Raw genomic sequence first — 19,054 nt, forward strand, 5'->3', positions numbered from 1 at the left:
ACATTTGCTCGGTTTAACAAATCTGCTGCACAGGGATAAAAAGTTTTCATTCACATTAACACTTGTTTCCAATTGTAGACCACTTCAGTGCAATCAAGTTAGTGAAACTACTTTTTCTCTTGACTCTCTTTATCTTGACTCTATAAATGACAAAAGTTTCCTTATGTCTGTTTTGCAGGACTTGTTTCAAAACTGTAGTGCTTCGGAATCAGTGCAATGAGTTGGCAGCTATTAACTGAAAAAAGACAACACAATCACCTTTGCTTTTCCCACTGATGGTATATTAACAGTTACTTTAAAAAACAGACTCTTAGTTATTCGGAAAATGTTTTAACTTTTCCCCCATAAAGACAGCATGTGACCTCCTGTGTACCCTTGATGACGAATTTTGACACCACAGTATATACATCAATAAAGACGTGGTTTGACAACCATTAGAATAGGTTCTGGGTTTTTCCAAGGGTACCCCTAGTATGCTGTATAGGCAGAGATCACCCTTACTAACTTCTGATGCACACCCAGCCACTTTGTTCTGAAAGCAGGCCTGAAATATGACAGAAACTTCTCATTTCAGAAAAGAGAAACAAGGAATTCAAGGGGGAAAGAGTTAGAGTCACGTTATCAATAGCAGCCTCCCCTGGAGAGCCGTCCGCTCTGTCATATTGCAAAACCTGGTCAGAAATGGTTCAAGCCAGGAAGCTTCCACCTCCTCTGAACCCAAAAGAGCTTCTGCGGGATGTGCTGGAACAAACTCGATTCACGTGGGTCTGCAACCCACAGAACCCAAAGGATCAGCTGCAGACGTCATACGCAAACGCCCACAGTGGACTCATACCCACGCCCCAAAAGGGTCGGGGTCGTCTAAGTGGCACAGGGGCAATCCACGGAAGATTAGGCAGGTGGTTTTAATGTTGTGGCTGGTCAGTATTCCTTGTGGCTAGGCAGAATTTTACAGCGGTACAAATATGTCTTAGATTTGGTTAAATACTGGGTGCTAAAATGGCTTTCTGATATGTGTCACATGATAATTAGCATATCTTTCCCTGCACACTGTGTGGCGGATCAAGGCAGCCACCTATACACCTTTACATATGTATTACACTACAAGATCTGTAGGCTGCAATATGATGGTGAGTAATTTATCAGGAAATTCTTTTTACATCAGAGAGCTGTCAGATAACAGGCATCCCAGTACAAAAGGCTGACAGAATTATCTCTCTCTCTCTCTCTCACACACACACACACACACACACACACACACACACACAAACGTCAGTAAAAAGACTTGAAAACAGCAGATCCAGTAAATGATGGAGCAGGCTGCTCATTTAAGGACTGAAATGCCTCTTTTCACAGTTTGATTCGTTTACAGGTTGGCCCAAATTATTGCGGAAGCCAGTTATAGCGCTGCGTGAAGGCATTCAGTGCATGTAGATATAAAAAGCAATCCCCTTTGACCGCCTTTGTACTCTCTCACTTGGCTTTCTTAGTATGAGAACAACTATCCTTTGACAGGAAAGTTCCTGTCGGCGTGTGTGAGTGTGTGTGTGAGTGTGCGCACATATATGCGACTGTGTGTGAAAACCCAAGCTGGTGAACCACTTCTGGTAAGTTAAATAGAAGTGGGCTTCACTTGCTGGTGTCATCGCTACATTGCTGTGAAACAGACAGTAAATAATGAGGTTGAGTGAAACGCTTCTTACTCCTGAATTCAGATGAAAGTTTGAGGGGCTTGAATGACTAATTAGGAGATTAACTTAGCATGTATTATGACTGTAACCCCTCTCACTGTAAGAAATTTGAATACGAAAATAATATTATCTTAGTTTTGTGTTAAGTATTTGATATTGTTGGTTGGTACGCTGTAATGAAATTGCTTTAGAAATCGAAACAGTGACTTCGAAGTTGCACATGCTTATTTAAAAGTTTAACAACATCAATAATCTGATTTTGAGTCTCTTTAAGAAGCGGTCATCTGGAACAGAGTGGCCATCAGGATTCAGCACTGTTATCAAAATGTACATGGCTGCATTGAGTACAGCATGATGAACTTGCTGTTCTGATGAATGAATCAATGGGTGGGGAACCACCGTTGAACCACTGAACCCACTGAACGTAAATTAGCAAGTCGTCTAGATTCCCTCTCTCTGTATATATAGCTCCCGTTTGCTGGTGCACAACATTCAGACTTTGATGATAATGGCAACAGCTATATTATTATACCATGGCATCTGTTTCTATGCACGTCTCTTTCTTTTCCAGGAAGCAATGGAGTTCAGAAGTGCTGAGTTCAATGATCATCAGTGACAGTGAGTGCATCAAAAATGCGCTTTTGGCGCCTACACAGTTTCACCAAGACTCGCAACATTGATCTCTAGTAAACACGCAATTAGATAGACTGTCCTCCCCCTTTGTGTGTCTCTTTGGTAAACATTTCTCATAATGAAGGTGCTCTCGGTTGCATGGCAGTTAAACTTCTGAGGTCTAAGTCATCATCGGTGATGACCTCAAGCCTTTACTCTAACCCTAACTCTCACCACTACTCAGAATATTTCATTTTTGTTTTTATTAAATTGTTCCCTCACGTTTTAGAAATCAGGGAACAAAGAAAATTACACACAAATCAAAAACTTTTAAAATTGAATTTATGTAAATACAACACACGAACAGATTTCCAAGATATCCTGGAAATCTGTTTCCTGGGTATGCTGTTTGGGTTTCAAACTTTTTTCTATATCAGTAACATAATCTAACATTAGCAACACTAACTCTGCCCTGAAAGATAAACATAGCTACCATTTCTCATTTAAATTACCTGCTGGGAAATTGTGTAGGCTGAAGTGAGGCTCTCACCTCAAACCAATACCACAGCTTCTCATTTGACATCCCGAGAGTAAATAACCAAGTCATTTACCCGCTACTGTGATTAATGTTATGATCAACCATCATGTGAATGAGTTCTCTTTCTCACAGGTCAACATATATTTTAGCTCTTTCTTAATTTCACAGGAGCGATTTGCTCCTGTGAAATCGCATGCGCACAAATCCAAAAGGCACAGATAAATTCATGCCCACAGATGAAGCCTTAACATGATGAAAATAAATCACAGCCCTGCTCCTGCTCTCAATAATAATGTTAATTACAGTAATCTAAAATCCAAGATAGACATGCAACAGCATACTGTGTCACGAGTACATGAAGTAAGTTACTCACTACAAAGGAAAGCTATGTGAGAGCTTATTGATAGAAAGACATACCGTCTGCATTGAAACATTTTTGGAAATGGTTGATTTTCTGCCAGAAGCTGTGACTGTATTCCCAGATATGCAACAGAGCTTTTAAATGGAAAACACAGATATGTAGCTTTCCTTAGTCTTCTGGTCATCTTGGAGGTTTGTGTCTGCAGAGAGAAAAATTATTCCTCTCCCAAATTATTATATAATTATTATTATATTATATTATAATAGAGCTATTGCATGAATTGTCAGACAGGCTGTTCAGATGCTTGTAGTGATGGACTATTTATGCACAGAGTCACTTCCTTTTTTGAGTTTTAGGTGGGTTCCCTTGCAATTAAAATAAAACACTCTCTCAGCAAAGAAGTTTACATCACTCAGATCCTGTTGGATAAAAAACAATCAATAGTAAGCCTGCCTTAGCATAAAGACTGAAAACAGGAGGGAAAACCGCCATGCAACTACACTGAGTTGCAGTAAGACATCAAATCATATATCCACGGCAACCAAGACATGGCAAGCAGTTACAGCACTGCAATAAGGACTACTGCATTATGACTTTGTTTATGACTTTTGAAAGTCATTTGTGACTTTTAAAGGTCAATAAAGTCCATAAAGCACCTGGAGTTTCTCATTGAATCATTAATATTTGTTCTCAAATGTATTTTGGGCTTGCGCGTCCTTTTGCTTGATTCCTGACCTGAACCCTTCCTTCAAAGCTTGCTGCTGCCACACTGGTACCACAGCTGACCCATTACTGCAACTTACTGGGGAAATGAAAATGTGGTGTACCCAAATCCTCCACACCCTGGCCCCCTGCCAGCTCACATTCACTTCTCCAAATTTCACACAAAGAGGAACTCTCGGTTGGTGTCAGACAGGAATCAAACATCCGCAATACACAGCATCTCTTCTCCCTGATCCAGCAGTTTAAAGAAAGCCTGAATCCCACTATAATCTCAGTTCAAATTTTATCTGACGATTGTATTGCCTTGTATTCACAATGACATGGGCGTATGTACTAAAGGTTAAGCCACTCTTTATGTCACAACAGTCTGAGTCTTTTAGTCATTTACAGTATGTCAGCCCTCCCTCATAGTTTCACAACAAAGGTTTGACGTGTCTTGTTTGGATGAGTTTGCGGAAAATGGAGTGTTTGACTTTTTGCTCACCTTTTTCATTTTAGCACTATTTTTAAAAAATCATTAATACAAGTCACGGACCATTTTGAGACAGTCTGTGTGTTTTGTTTTAATTGTTGCCATGTTTACTGCAGGAACAGGAACAGGGGTTATAAAGTCAGGGTTTTGTAATTAATCAAAAAGTCACAATTTTCCTTTAATGTTTGAGTCAATGACAGGGGAAATTTGCAGCTTTGCAAACAGAACCATGTTTGCAAAGCTGCTGAAGGACTGAAAATGAATGACATTTGTGATCATTATAGGATGTGTTTTATTGATTTTTGGCTAATTTCTCCCAAATTCCAGTATAAAGCTGATATTTGTGGTTTTGAATAAAATTTCTTTTAAATTGTTGAAGGAATTTTCATGTTAAAAAAAAGAAGAAAAAGAGCTGTTTGTGTTTCCTTTCACACTTGTGGCACAAAACAAGAAATGGACTTTATATTATGAAACTAGAGCGTTAAAACATTTTCATAACTGATCCACTGATTGTGCCAGACATTCGTCCTCTCACTACACCTCAATCAGGAAATCTCTAGAAAACTTCAAAGCTGCAGTCCGAAAATGACTTTTGGTTTATTTCTCTATTTGTGACAAAACTCCTGAACTTTATGTTAGAGCTAATTAGAAAACATTAGCATGTTCCCACTAAAAGTTAGATTGTGAACATTAACGAGTTAACACGTAACACTGTCATTGTTCATGTTGTTATGTAGCATTTAGGACACACTCCGCGTAGCGCCTCAAGAAGCTGCCAGCAAGGCAATATACTCGAGTTCTGGTATTAGGTAACAGATCAGTAAGCAATCATTAATAATGGATTGACATTGATATTGCAGTCTCCAACTGCTTTGATTGAAAAGTGACGCATCAAACGATTCTGAAGCTCGTGGTTAACGTCACTGCACTCACAGTTCTCTTCCTACTGATGATAATTATGATATTTTCATCTTTTTGAAACAAAAAAGCAACAAGGAGCCAGCTTAATTAATAACCAAATGAGCATGTAAAATCAGATTAGATCTAATTGCCCCACTTCCTGCTGTTTGCCTTTTTTCTTTGAGACTGGCAGAGTGACATGGAGTTAAAGCATCCGTGTAGATGGAAAGGAAGTGGAAAAGACAGCTCCATATGTGTTACGTCAGCCTGCGGGGACAGCTGGGTCTGACTGTCTTTTCCTGCCACGCTCATTTGGCCCCAGCAGTCATCATGCCTTGTGCTAAAGGTCTCTCGTTGCTACAAGGCTACTTGGCACTATCTGGGAGCTAAAGATGAAAAATATGCTGATTAAACATGCATTCATTAAAGCGATTACATGCACAGGGCGGCTCAATTTCCCACAGGCAGCCAAATAATAATGAAGGGGAGGAAGAAGGAAAGTAAAGGGCTGTTGGTGTATGGAGGAGTTTAGTGCGGAGGGAAGGGTAGGGGGGTGGCAGAGAAATTTATTTAAAATGCGTTGATTTAAAATGACCCTCACAGTCTTTAAGGACTGACTAACAGTCCTTTGACTTATTATGCTGCGCGGGGCAGTGAGCTGTCCACTCCTTAAGGGGACAGCCAGCTTTTTTGCCCTGATGAACACCCCCACCTTACTCACCACACCTACAGGCCCCTTCCAGGTCATTGAGCTTCCAGCATGGAGGACCTTGCCAAAAACACAGGAGAGATGTTAGTTCTAGTTCATTTGCTTAAGCAAGGAAGTGTTTTAGTGCCTGAATAAGCTGTGTAGGAGAGAAGGACAGGAGGGAGTTAAAGTTGAGATCAAGGCCAAATGAACATCAGCAGCTTACAGGCATTTTTTCACTTTTGTCCTTTTTAAAGTTTTGTTTAAAGTCAAACAGACGCATTAAAGAAAATGGTTAGAAAAGACGCAATCAAACAGCATTTTCCTTCTGGCGAGAGAACATTTACACAAAAGAAAGGAATTCAAGCCATCACTTTTCCTGTTAATTCTTCCAAACAACCTGAATTTTGCAAATCAGACTCTCTAATTTCCTGTAAACTCATATTGGCTCTAATGCTTCAATTATTGCACTTCATCTCATACTGTGGTTAAATGTCAGCAGTGCAGGCAATATCCAGATCGCTCAATTCTCAGTAAAAAAAATGTTTTGGAAGTCTGACTCAGAATTAAACTAATACAGGTGTCTCACTGACATTATAGACTTTCTTCTAAATGACACACTTTACAGCTGTGACAAATTTAATTACTTTCTCTTATGTGCTGTTAAGGACTCCTACCTCACTTCAGTGTCTCTGCTGGGTTCAGTCAGTGATGTGCTAATAGCCACTGACAAACCAAACAATCAGAAAAACCAGAAACTATCTTTATACAGTTTAGCCACAGCTTCTGTCGACGCTGATGTGGTTTATATCACCTATATGCTTCTTGGATGCTTTCATCCTTTACTGTTCTTAATTTTTCTGGCTGCTGCTTTTGTTCTTTGCCGTCCTATCTGTCAACCTGAATCATACCAGTGTTCAAAGAAAGTGACAGAATTGCATGTATGAGGTGTTTGCTCAGTAATTCTGTGAATTTCTGTCTATTGCCATACATAATCATGTGCACGGGAGCAAGAAATGTTTCGGAACAGAACAACGATGCAATTAGGGATGCCAAATAAGAAGCTTTATATGCTGTAAATATCCCAGCCAGAGAAAGCATTTTCATTTCCTTGATTAGAACAGGTATGAGATTCTCAGTCTCCTAATCTGCCAAAAAAAGAAAAGACAAAAAAACTCAACACAATAATATACATTAGATTATATCATATACAAAAATATTACCAGAAATAATCGCACTATTTACCATCTTATCTGAGGCAAACAGCTGTCAGTATCAAGCCATGAGTGAGTAGAGGTCACAATTTTGTGCTATCTCAAAGCAGTGACTATCGTGACTTTTAGTAAGTGGATGAGATCACTCTGAAAGTGGAACTGACCACTGACTGATACCTTGCCCTGTTTCCCTGAACTACTTCTGTTTCTCTGTTTCCCCTGGTGTTGTCCACACTGACAGGCTGACCGCTGCATGATAGCTGACCAAACTTCAACTTAGACTCACATCATTTAAAAAAAAAGTAAAGTATTGAGGATAATAAAACAGTAAAAGTAACAGCAACACCTAGAATGTGGTAAGAGGCACAGCTGAATCAAGGTAACTTAGAGCTGTTTTCAAGTAACTACTGCAATTTTCAACCGAGCCTGTCGCTGATGTGGACGCCGCATTCAGTGAATGCAATCTCATGAAATTTGTGTGGCCGCTAATCAGTACTAGGCATCCTTCAATCAGGAGGTGTGTGTTTTGGGTCCATTTAAAAAACAGAATCGGTAGCATTTTTGGATGGCTACAAACTTGGATCTTGAAATGAAACATTAAAATGGATATATTGTTTATTTTCCTTAATTTCTGCAGCAGTTTTAGGTCTTAAAATAGCCTCAGTAATATCAGTGTCTCTGTAGTCTGTAATTTGGCTTCGATCAAGTGGAAATAAAAATGCAAGTGCACTCTGGAGTTTTACCACTCTTCCACTGGCCTCGTAATGGGGACTGGGAGGTTTATTGTATTCATTGTATCCAAATTCCCCCAAAAGTCTCTCAGCCATGGAGATCAAGGTTGTTCATTTTATTGCTGTGGAGATATTTCAGACTGAATTTGAGTATGTTCATTTTTCTTCTTGGAGGGTTTAAGGTTCACTAAACCAATTTTCCACATGAAGATCAGTTTTTTTCACCAGTATCTTCATGCATTGCTGTATTTGTGTATTTTGAGGAGCTCACAAAAGTCTGACAAATAACCCTGACAAATAACTGTGATAACATCAGGTTATCTCACAAGAGACTTAAAATAATAATCAGGTATTTTCAAACATGGTGTGTGTGGCTTGAATTGCAGAGGCAAAGAAAGATGTAGAAAATGTAGGATTCAGAAGTAGAGTTGTTCAGATTTATGGAGTTCTGTGAATTTCATTTCCAATAATTCCATTCTTGGAAATAAAAGTCAAAATATCTCACCTTGTGTTTTCTGTGCTTTCTACATTGAGTTTTCTTATTTAATCTGCCTTTTGTGATCAAATTACAGCACTAAAATGCTGAAGTAATTCTTTGAAACCACAAATGCAGACAAAATTGCTCAAATTGCCATCCAAAAGACCTGCAATTACCCAGCTATCAGCCACATTTTCCTTACTCACATGGCGCAGCCTGGCAGAAGTCTCTAATATTATACAAGATACCGAAAAAAAAAAACGTTTTAAACGATTAAAGAATGCAGCTAGACTTCTTCTGGTTCCGCCATAACGGAAACACATGTACACTCATGATCAAAACAGAATGTGACCTAAGGACAAGTGTAAGCAGAAGACAGAAAAAACTGAAGAAAAAATATGGATGTGCGTGTGCGCATGGCCTTCTGGGTCGTGATTCAGAAGTCATTACCATACGGGGGAGACAAAGACGTCTTTCTATCAAACAGGTGTTGGGGGCACGTGACGTGTCTTTAGACTGAAATACCTGAGAGGTTGTGTCATGTTTTCATGCTGCCATAGGAACACAGTAGGTTCAGAAGGCTACACTTACACTGTTAATTAAACATAAATAACACATGAGCAAGTAAACATGGTAAATTCAAAGTACCGAGCACTGAATTCAAGTTGGCTGACTATTATCTCCCTCAATCTTATGAGTATAAGCCTTAAAGGTTGTTTATTACATTTTTTTGCTTTTTTTAATGCACTAATAGTTTGCTCTGATTCACCGAACATGTCCTCCCTTGCCAGACACCCGTTAGGCTTCGTGCGTTTTTGAAGACATCTCGCCCAAGAGTTACCCATCCTCTCCCTGCCTGCGGGGTAAAGCGGGGCAGCGACGAACCTCCTCCCCTTCTCCTCCCACATCCCCCAGAGATGGAGCTGGAAGTGCGCCAGGATGGGATTGGCTTCCTGCTCCTGTCATTGAGGAACCGGTGCGCCAGGATAGCCAAATATGGACCGGCTGATATCAGTTTGTAGCACATGACTCAGCACCAGATTATATATCTTCACTGGTGGGATTACTGTTAAGGATGAAAGGCAAAGTGGCAGCGGTTTAGGTGTCCGAACAGAGCTGGAAAGCGCTCGTTGCCGTTTGTGGTTGGCTTTGAGTCGCTTTTGGGCTGTTGGTAACATTTCAAGTGACTTGTTAAAAATGACTATGAGTGTGAATGCTTGAGGGAGCCTATTTTATGTGTTTATGCTTACCTGGACTCAGTTTCCCCCGCGCCGAATACGTCTTGTCGTGTTTACAGTCCGTTTTTCCTGGAAGCTGCCTCAAGTCAAGATCAGACGGAGACAATACAGAAACAGCCAATCAGAGCGTCTTCTGGAGGGCTTATATAAATACAGCAGAGCGCGTCAGCCGCCTGTCATTAACAAGGAAACACAAGTGGAGCGCACACTTGTAGAAGAACAGACTCTCCTTCTCACGAGTGGAATGAAAACATCTGAGTTAGTCACTGGACTCCGCTTTGATTCCAACTAAAGGTACAAATCGACGACTTGGTACAGTACAGTTCCACTATTTGGAAGTTTTGCTCTGTTTTGATATCTTTGGTCTTCAGTATAGTAATACAGCGGGACTTTTGTGCTGGAGATTGACTCATTTTGGGACACTGGAGCCTCGGTGTCCGAGCAACATCTTTTGCAGCGCACTCTTGTATTTGACTGTCTGATTTGAAATATGTCCACAATAATGGAACAGCCTTTTTATGACGACTCGTTTCTCTCTGCTTATGGCCATCCAGGCGCAGCCCTGCAGGACTACAAGCTGCTTAAGCAGAATATGAACTTGAACTTCTCCGATACATATCGGAACTCAAACTTCAAGTCACAGCACCTGCGCGCCGACAGTGATTTCTATCCAGCGGGGACGGCAGAAGTGGGCTCTCTGAAGCTCGCCTCTCCTGAATTAGAGCGACTGATCGTCCAGAGCAGCAACGGGGTCATCACTACGCCGACACCTGCTCAGTACCTGTACAACCGCGGGATCACGGAGGAGCAGGAGGGCTTTGCCGAAGGTTTTGTTAAAGCGTTGGACGACCTACACAAGATGAACCAGATGGCTCCTCCAAACGTGTCCATCGGCACAGGCGGGATTGGCTGCTCGGCTCCAGTCTCGGTGTTCGGCTCATCCATGCAACCGGAGCCGCTTGAGTATACAACCCTGAGCAGCTGCACCACGAACCCCAGCCTGACCTCTGCTGCCAGCTATCCCTCCACCACCATCAGCTACCTGCCTCATCACCAGTACCACCAGCATCCTCAAGCCGTTGCGCACGGATCACACCACTTCCAGCACTCACTGTCCGGGGCCGGCATCCACCCTCAGCGGTTCGGAGGGATGAAAGAGGAGCCCCAGACAGTCCCCGACATGCAGAGCAGCGACAACAGCTCTCCGCCCATGTCCCCTGTCGACATGGAGAATCAGGAGCGGGTAAAAGCGGAGCGCAAGCGGCTGAGGAACCGGCTCGCAGCCTCAAAGTGTCGGAGGCGCAAATTGGAGCGCATCGCCCGTCTCGAAGACAAGGTTAAAGTGTTGAAAAATGACAACGCTGGGCTGTCAAGCACGGCTTCTCTACTGCGGGAACAGGTGGCCCAACTCAAACAGAAAGTCATGACGCATGTGAGCAGTGGCTGCCAGCTCATGCTAGCACCCAAAGTAAAGTCTTATTGAAGAAATAATGCACTTATTAAAACACTGGACAGTACCTGGACTGACAACCCAACCTGGTCTTTATACGTTTTTAGTATGAAAACTGGATTATTGTGATTTCTGCCGTCTAAAGAAACATCACCCATACACAGAAATAATACAAGACTAAAACACTTAGGGCATTTTTGAATAAGTTTTTGAAAGTGTCGTCTTGGCGTTTCCTGTTTACATTTTCTTTAATTGCTATTTGTGATGCTTTTTATGTAAGTTATTTGTGTTAGAGTTAACCTCATGGACCATTCTTGTTTTTTTGTTTTTTGACCTGTACAGTAAATATTTAAGTAAATGACATTATGAAATTAAGAAATGTGTTGCTTTGTTTTTGAGGTCGTGTATTTTTTAAGTGCCACTTCAAAAATTATTGTATTTCTCGTGAGCATTAAACCACACCGCTGTCTCTGATCAGCAGTGAAGTTTACAACACCAGAAGTTGGTTGACGTTGGAGACGTCCCAGCGTAGGATTTTTCCTTACTGACGCACAAGCGTCAGTCCATATATGGTGCATGTTGCTGTCAAACGTCACATCACGATAGGTTTCCGGGAACTCCCTCCCACATTGCCCGTCAGAAGGGCTGCGCGCTCCCCTTTACACCACAGTGTGTGTGTAATTGAAAAGGTTTGTCAATGAGTGGTTTATTCGCGTTAAGGGAGTTTCCCCATTCTGCTTTCATTTTCCCAAAACAAGCCGTGAGAACACTAGGTGAGGAAAAATGGTTAAAAAAAAAAGTTCCAGATAAACATGTTAGACTGATTACTGAGAGCTAGTTTGAGTTACAAGAATCGGCTCGCGTAAAACTGAGAAAATGTTCCAGTAAGCCGAGAACATTCGGTAAAACAAGCAGGATTGTGTACTGGAGCGTTGTTCTCTGAATTAGTAAATAAGACAAATGTTATCAGGAAATCGGAAATATTAAACAGTGAGATATCAAAAATGTTTGTGGAACTGTGAAATACAGGTTGTGGTTAGGACGGTCATATAATCATATCCAGTAATCTTTCCCAATGTGCTTCAGTACCATTTGGCAATAACAGGCTGTTGTGCTGAGTCAAACACAGCAACTCCAATATTAACCAACTCTTGGCAGCTTCGTGACGCACTCAGATCTTCTGCCAGGTACAGGAGCCAAGAATGATACACCACAATAAAAAACACAAATAAAAAGGTTTATTCCAAGAACTAAGTTCTCAGTCACCAAGAAAAAGAGCCAAGAGTAGCTTTAGAAGAGTTCTGCCGCCACCTAGTGGTTGCAAGTGGACAGGCATTCACATTTTGATTTAAAAAAAAAAAAAAAAAAAAAAAAAACCCAAAAAAAAGCCACACACACTTGATCATAACTTTCCTCCATGTTTTAATAAAGATGGTAGCAAATTATTATCAACAGCCAGGAAACAAATTTCAGTGCTTTCTTTGAAAAAGGAACAACAAAACTATACTTTCAGTGATCAAGACGATGAGGTTACCCAAAAGTTTGTACACTGGACATGAAAGAAAAAAAACAAACATTTCCTCCCCCCTACATGAAGCTGAGGTGTGTTTTAACAGGTTAGTCTGGACGTGATGATACTGCTTTATAGGCATCCCTCTCATCTGAGGTCAAGTGCTATGTTGAAGAAAACAGCAGAGTAGGAGACGTTCACATTTACTGCTTGGAGAAGAATGCTTTGCTCTTCTCGACGTCGGGGACGATCGTGTCGCTCCCGGGTTTCCAGCCAGCAGGACACACTGCGTGAAGTGGCAGGAGGGACAAAGTTTACTTTAAGCTGACATTTATACACACTGAACTTGGTATAATCTAAAGGACAAAGTACATATGTGACTGGTTGGGAAACACAGGAAGGACTAAACCGCCAAATCTAGCCACAGCTTCGCAGTCAATTTTACCAATCAGCTATTTCCATTTTAAGTGTGTGATGTGCAGTTTAGAGCATCTGAAGTTACAGGTAAAATTAATGACATGTATTTGGGTTATTTTTATGACAAATGCATGATTAATAAGTTATACCACTAAACCTGAGCACCAGTGTATGCTGAGTAAACACGGATGAACTGAGGGAAGGTACGGCAGTTTACTCACCCTCTCCATATTTGTCTGTGTGCTTGAAGGCTTGAACCAGGCGCAGAGTCTCGTCCACAGAACGACCCACAGGCAAGTCGTTAATGGTGATCTGCCTCAAGACGCCCTTGTCGTCAATCACAAAGAGACCCCTGAAATTCACAAGATGTTGCAGGTTTTACAAATACTTTAAAGTATCAGTAGACCAAGCTGCTTTTTAACAATAACCAGTGGGTTTTTATTAAAATAATTTTATATTAAAAAGGGCATTTAACTGACCTGAATGAGATGCCCTCATCTTCCTTCAGCACACCATACTCTTTGGAGATTGACTTGCTGAGGTCCGATACCAGGGGGATTTTCATGTTACCCAGACCTCCCTGTTTTCTTGGTGTGTTGACCCTGAAGAGAGAGAGGGAAAAAAAACCCCCAAAAACAAACAAACAAACTTTTTTTTTTATATTATTAACAAGTACAAAACACGTAATGTCCACAGGGAAGGTCTCCTGGTTGATAAACCTTGCGTTTGCCCCGCCACCCCTTCGACCTTGTAGTTCTCTGAAATGGGAGAGTCATTTAACACGCCGTTAGAGATAAGATACAGGCAGTGTCTGAGAGGATAACATATCAGTTGTTCAACTTTATGAGGACACACTGCATTCAGAGGTTCTCCACAATGCTTCAAAAGACAGTCTGACAAACACCAAGTAGCAAAATAATAATGTGGTGAAAACTCTCCTCATACTGCAGTTTTATGTAGTTTACAGATATCTCACTTCTGGTCTCTGCTGCCTGTTGTGAGATTCAACACTCTGAGGTTAACTAAACCATCTTCAGCGAAGATACCACTTTCCTCTGCTACTGGTTAGCTTTGACCCTGAAATATCTTTCTAACCTTAACTAGCCAATCAAACAGAGTAGCACAGGGCCTAATAGAGCAGGCAAAGATGACGGTGAGGAGTCAGGTTGGGTTTAAATTCAATATCACCTAAAGTTTTGAAACGCAAATCAATATTTGTCAGTCTGCATATATCCACTTATGTAATATTAGTTGGCTACACCCATTCCTTACAGGTAGTAATACAGCTTTTCTTGCACGTGCTCTGGTTACGTGCCAGATTACCTATTGTAATTTTATCCTCTCTGGTATACGGCACAAACTTCTCCAGACTTCATCTTGTTCATGCAGCTGCTGTGTCATTACCAGAGCATGCGCCAACATATTACTCCCATCCTATAACAACTTCATTGGCTTTCTGTACAATGCCACATTATTTCAAGATTCTGCTTGTCTCCATAACCTCATACCTCATCTGTCTCTGATCTACATACGTTCCCATACTCAGTTCCTCCTCCTTCATTGCTCTCACCACCTGCTTCAGAACTTTCACCCAAATTGCTTCTCATTTTTAGAACTTGCCTGCACCACAGTCACAATATCGATTCTCCCCATCTTTAAAAGACGTTTTTATTAAAGCCTGTCCATTGTTGACTTTTTAAAAATCTATGACACATTGATTTTAATGTCTTGAAAGGCATCTACGGTATTAAATTCAATAAAATGATAAAGTGTCTGACAGACTGACAAAACTAATCGTTCAGTATATTTAATAGCAAATATGTTGTGTAGAATTTTAACTATGAGCTTTAGCAGTTAACTGTTGGTTATAATATATACTCATTTTGCTTCAGATTGATGAATGGAGGTTTTACAACTTATTCAATCTCTTCTCATTGAAAAAAAAAAACAAACAAAAAAAAAAAAAAAACCCCAAAAATATTATATACACTTATTTTAAAGTAATGAATCCGATCAGGTGAGTGAGGAAACATACCGACTGATCTTCCTAATCAAATATAATGCATTTAAACTTTAACACAACATTCCAAATGAAGACCTGTGCAGGTTGTGTAATGCCGCATGTCTTCTTATGCCTTCTAGAAGCTGCTGTATGCCGCCCTTATCAACACGTTGCAGATAAACTGGGCTGGGCACTCCTTCACAAACAGAAACGGCCAACCGAGGATAGTTTGATGGACCTTGTATAAACGTCTGATAAGTTCAGCCTAAGACGGCCTCGCTATAAAAACAGCAAGACAGACAAGTGCACAGAACAGCTTTCACTTAACTGTTTTGTTAAGTAGATTTTCAAATGCACATGTGAAGATTCACTAAGGTCACCTCTTCCCAGTTAGTTTAAAATTACAAGAGTCAGCAATACAGTTCACCTGCGAAGATAATCACTGTAATACAGGTAAAAAGTCTTTTGTTGAAGTTCTGCTTAATCCACCTGCTAACATGTGAGCAGTGTGGATGTTATTATTGGTAAAGAGCTCAGGAAGTAGTCAAATTCCCACAAATGCTCATTATGTTTCATTATCCGTGAGTTCTTACCATGCCAAGTGAGAGAAGTGAGAGTCCACGGAGCAGCCAATAACCTCACAGCCGATGTTGCGGAACTCCTCTACCCTGTCGCTGAAGGCCACAATTTCAGTGGGGCACACAAATGTGAAATCCAGGGGGTAGAAAAAGAAAACTACATATTTCCCTGCAGCACAACAGGAGGAAATAAAAACAATGTTAAGTATTAATTCTAGTCGAATAAGCTGTTAGTGTATAGGCTTATAAAAGCCAGAATGAGCCAATTAGAACAGATGTAGCTACAAACCTTTGTAGTCTGACAGCTGGATGTCCTTGAACTGTCCATCAACTACAGCTGTGGCTTTGAAGTTTGGGGCAGGGAAGCCAATCTTAGCGTTTCCAGCAGACATGGTGTTTGAGACAAATGACTGAAAGAGAAACAGCACAAACAGTTACCAGAAAACTCCTAATGCTTGCAGACCACCACAGATAAATTCAGCTGGGTGGTGCCTGAGATGAAGCTCTGATAAACAAAAAATATGAGATTTAGACTGGAAAAATAAAAATAAATGCGGTGAGGTTCAATCCAAGAGCCATGTTTTACAGCTCTTAGGAGGCCCAGAGGTTCAAAGACTTGGTAACTTAAGCAGACCCAGATAGTGTCACATGCAAGTCATGTTCAGCCTGCAGGGAACAATGGCCTATTAGCAAGGTTACATAACCATGATACGCACAAACCAACGGCAGGGTTCTCGCTGTGCCTATAAAGACTATTTCCGAGGATTATTGCGCGGTCAGTTACTTTGGATAGTTATTGCCTGTATGCAAAATTAATGTGCAAATAAACGATAAACTTGCAAATAAGATACGCTGTACTAAACAAATAGCAGTCGGTATTAATCCAAAGGCCTATGCTTTTCAGTGATGTATGAATAAATCTGGATTATTTCTCCCTCGTCACAATTTATACGAAGAAACGCTAACAATCGTCAAGGAACTGTGCTTGGTTTTAAAGAGATAAATGCACGTAATCGGTCAAAGTTCAGTCATAAAAGTTAAGCTTTTAATGTTTAAATTTCGTTTTCGAAATGAAACAGAAAAAGCTGTAGTAGAACAGAGCGGAGAGGAAGTGAGTAGTGCATTCTGCAAGCTGCAGCACAGGGACAAAGAAAGAAAACATGGCCAAACACTTCATGAAGGAGCCAGCCGCTCACCCGCCTGACAGGCTAGCTTAATGTTAGCTTTACGTACGAAACTGCTTTCTTTAGTTTCGGTTTGTTTCAGAGGAAATACAAAGTCGATTTTACAGACACGCTGTAAACTTCTGACTAATCCCATAAACATCCTACTTACCTGTCTTGACGTAAAGCGCGAAAGAAGTTGGAAGCAGAAGTCTGCAGGCTGCAAGAGAATAGAGGACTCAAAGTGGAAAAGCGAGCGTGCGATAAGTACGCAGAGACGGCTGAGGCCACCCGGAAGTAAAAATCAATCCCTTCAGAGTAAAAGTGAAGATAAAAACGATTAAAAGTAAAGATTAGCTGTTTCTAAATATGTATATCTCTGATATAAGATCATATTTTCTAAGTACACCGTGTAAACACTGTCATATGAACAAAAATGCAGGGATGTCGTAGTGAGGGAAAAGTGTGACTGGCTTCTTGGGGCCCCAGTGTTAATGTCAGGGTCAATGACAATGTCAGTTTTATATATAGAGCTCAATTATTACTTGTAAATTCAATGTTCTTAAAATAAAGATAAAAACAAAAACGATGTATGTCTACGACACCTTAGGGCCGGAGTGTCAAGGCTTTGGAAAATGTGAAGATGGAAAAACATTTTGGTTTTTTAACTGTATTTTCACAAGTTTTACAGCTTTTTCTATTTCATGGCCATTTTTACTTGAGACATTAAATATAGATTTATGAATTATGAACTTTTTAAAAATATTCAATATAAATAACAAAGATCACAATGGTTTTTCAGCCTAACCACCAACCGGCAATACTGTTTTGATTAAAAAGTCCGAGAAACTAACAATAATTCAGACTTCTGGCTTGGATGAAAATAATCCATTCGTAAAACCAAAAACAAAAGTCCAAAACAATCCTTGTTTACAAGATTCACTTTACAAAGTAATCCAGTACCCTTTAGCAAGCTAGTTCTGGCACCTCTAGATTAAACTGATGTGCATGTATATGCGCATGTAAGTACATGTAATTTAGGAATTAAGAAAATGTTAAATATTTAAAATCATTTTTAGCTCCTTGGCTACCAAAATACTTTCTGTGTAGTCAATTTTTTTTTTAATTGAATTAGATTTTTGTTTCCCTTTTTCTAATAAAACTTATTCATTTGAATTATAATGAAAGTCAGTGGAAGATGTCCTTGTAGCAACTATTCTATATTGTATTAATGGCTGCCTGATCCAAAAAGAACCCCTACCTTCTTCAAGGCCTCTAAAGAAGTGAGACAAATAAATCTGGTGTCGCTATGGTGGTGCCCAGTTTCTTTGTAAAAGTCTATAAAGAAGTAGTGGTTAAGTTAGACAAGTTAGTTGTAGGTAGGTAGGTAGGCAGGCAGGAAAGGAGGTAGGGACCTTTAATCTCCAGGTCTCCTGGTTACATCTGTTTTCAAGGTGAATGAACCTTGGGCTTTTTTGTCCACTGTTCAACAGATTTCCCACGTGAGGGACTAATAAAGGTTATCTTATCTTATCTTAACTGATAATCTGGTGGCTGACTCAGACTGTCCACAATGAACCTCATCTGGAAAAAGCATAAAGATTTGATTAAGTAGCGCTTATTTCCCTTCTGTGCAGAAGATATCTACTACAGCATATTCATTGTTCCCAGGAAAAAGCGGGAAACCACTGAGTTCTCTTACACATATCTAGAACTGTAAATAGGTTTTAATGTATCGAAGAGGTTGAAGTGAAGAACAATATCTCAAATCCACTGTTTTAAGTTCACTTTGCAAAGTGAAGCAGTTGCATATGAGGGCATTCATTATTCAAAACTTAAAAATGCAGTTTTCAGCTTTCTGTGCATATTTTTAACATTATTTGTTAGGTTAACCAGGTTGCATGTACCACATGGACTGCACACATGATCTTTGCACAACATCGGAGACATGGTGAGCCAGGCCAAAATCAATGAGCATGACTTGCAGTGGCTGTTGTCTGCAATCCAAAACCATAATATTTTGAGGGTTTATATGAGCATGGATGATTTTCAGGGTCTCGAGCAGGAACAACGCTGTGGTCAGCTGGAATCACACAAATGTGTTCTAACTAAACACATCTGTGCAAATTAGTATTTTTTTTTAAAGTTTGTATTTACACAGTGAAATAGGTAAAGATGGCAAACCTGATGTGAAACTGGGTGAGAGTCTCTCTTGCATATACACCTTCAGACTAAGATCAAGGAGCTCAAATTCAAGACAAATGAATCCTTCATGGAAGAATGATCTA

General features: G+C 40.3%; 2 protein-coding genes across 3 annotated transcripts; one reads left to right on the forward strand and one right to left on the reverse strand.

Annotated features, from left to right (window-relative positions):
• The first annotated feature begins 9,815 nt into the window (after positions 1–9,815).
• On the forward strand, positions 9,816–11,465 carry LOC308394919 (transcription factor JunB-like). Of its 2 annotated transcripts, XM_080879531.1 has the most exons (2): positions 9,816–9,940; positions 10,201–11,465. In XM_080879531.1, exon 2 carries the CDS (start codon positions 10,239–10,241, stop codon positions 11,127–11,129), a length of 891 nt encoding a protein of 296 aa, XP_080735657.1. In that variant the 5' UTR covers positions 9,816–9,940; positions 10,201–10,238; the 3' UTR covers positions 11,130–11,465. The 2 variants fall into 2 exon arrangements, with proteins under 2 accessions (XP_080735657.1, XP_080735656.1); XM_080879530.1 differs by having other exon boundaries at positions 9,838–11,465.
• Positions 11,466–12,501: 1,036 nt separating this feature from the next.
• Positions 12,502–16,977, reverse strand: prdx2 (peroxiredoxin 2). The gene is made up of 6 exons (XM_080880295.1): positions 16,939–16,977; positions 15,893–16,013; positions 15,619–15,772; positions 13,503–13,625; positions 13,245–13,375; positions 12,502–12,892 (listed from the first exon to the last, which is right to left on the reverse strand). The coding sequence occupies exons 2-6, from the start codon at positions 15,993–15,995 to the stop codon at positions 12,810–12,812; spliced, it is 594 nt and encodes a 197-aa protein (XP_080736421.1). The 5' UTR covers positions 15,996–16,013; positions 16,939–16,977; the 3' UTR covers positions 12,502–12,809.
• Between the last annotated feature and the right edge of the window lie 2,077 nt (positions 16,978–19,054).

The sequence above is a fragment of the Rhamphochromis sp. 'chilingali' genome (assembly GCF_963969265.1).
Source record: "Rhamphochromis sp. 'chilingali' genome assembly, chromosome: 4".
In the NCBI taxonomy this organism is placed as follows: Eukaryota; Metazoa; Chordata; class Actinopteri; order Cichliformes; family Cichlidae; genus Rhamphochromis; species Rhamphochromis sp. 'chilingali'.

Bases quoted from the DNA above. Each gene is read 5' to 3' on its own strand.
- LOC308394919 (XM_080879530.1), top strand. From the start codon at position 10,137: ATGTCCACAATAATGGAACAGCCTTTTTATGACGACTCGTTTCTCTCT.
- prdx2 (XM_080880295.1), bottom strand. From the start codon at position 15,995: ATGTCTGCTGGAAACGCTAAGATTGGCTTCCCTGCCCCAAACTTCAAA. The intron at 15,773-15,892 runs GTTTGTAGCTAC...GTTGTGCTGCAG, and splicing joins CCAGCTGTCAGACTACAAAG to GGAAATATGTAGTTTTCTTT. The intron at 12,893-13,244 runs GTGAGTAAACTG...CACTTCACGCAG, and splicing joins CACAGACAAATATGGAGAGG to TGTGTCCTGCTGGCTGGAAA.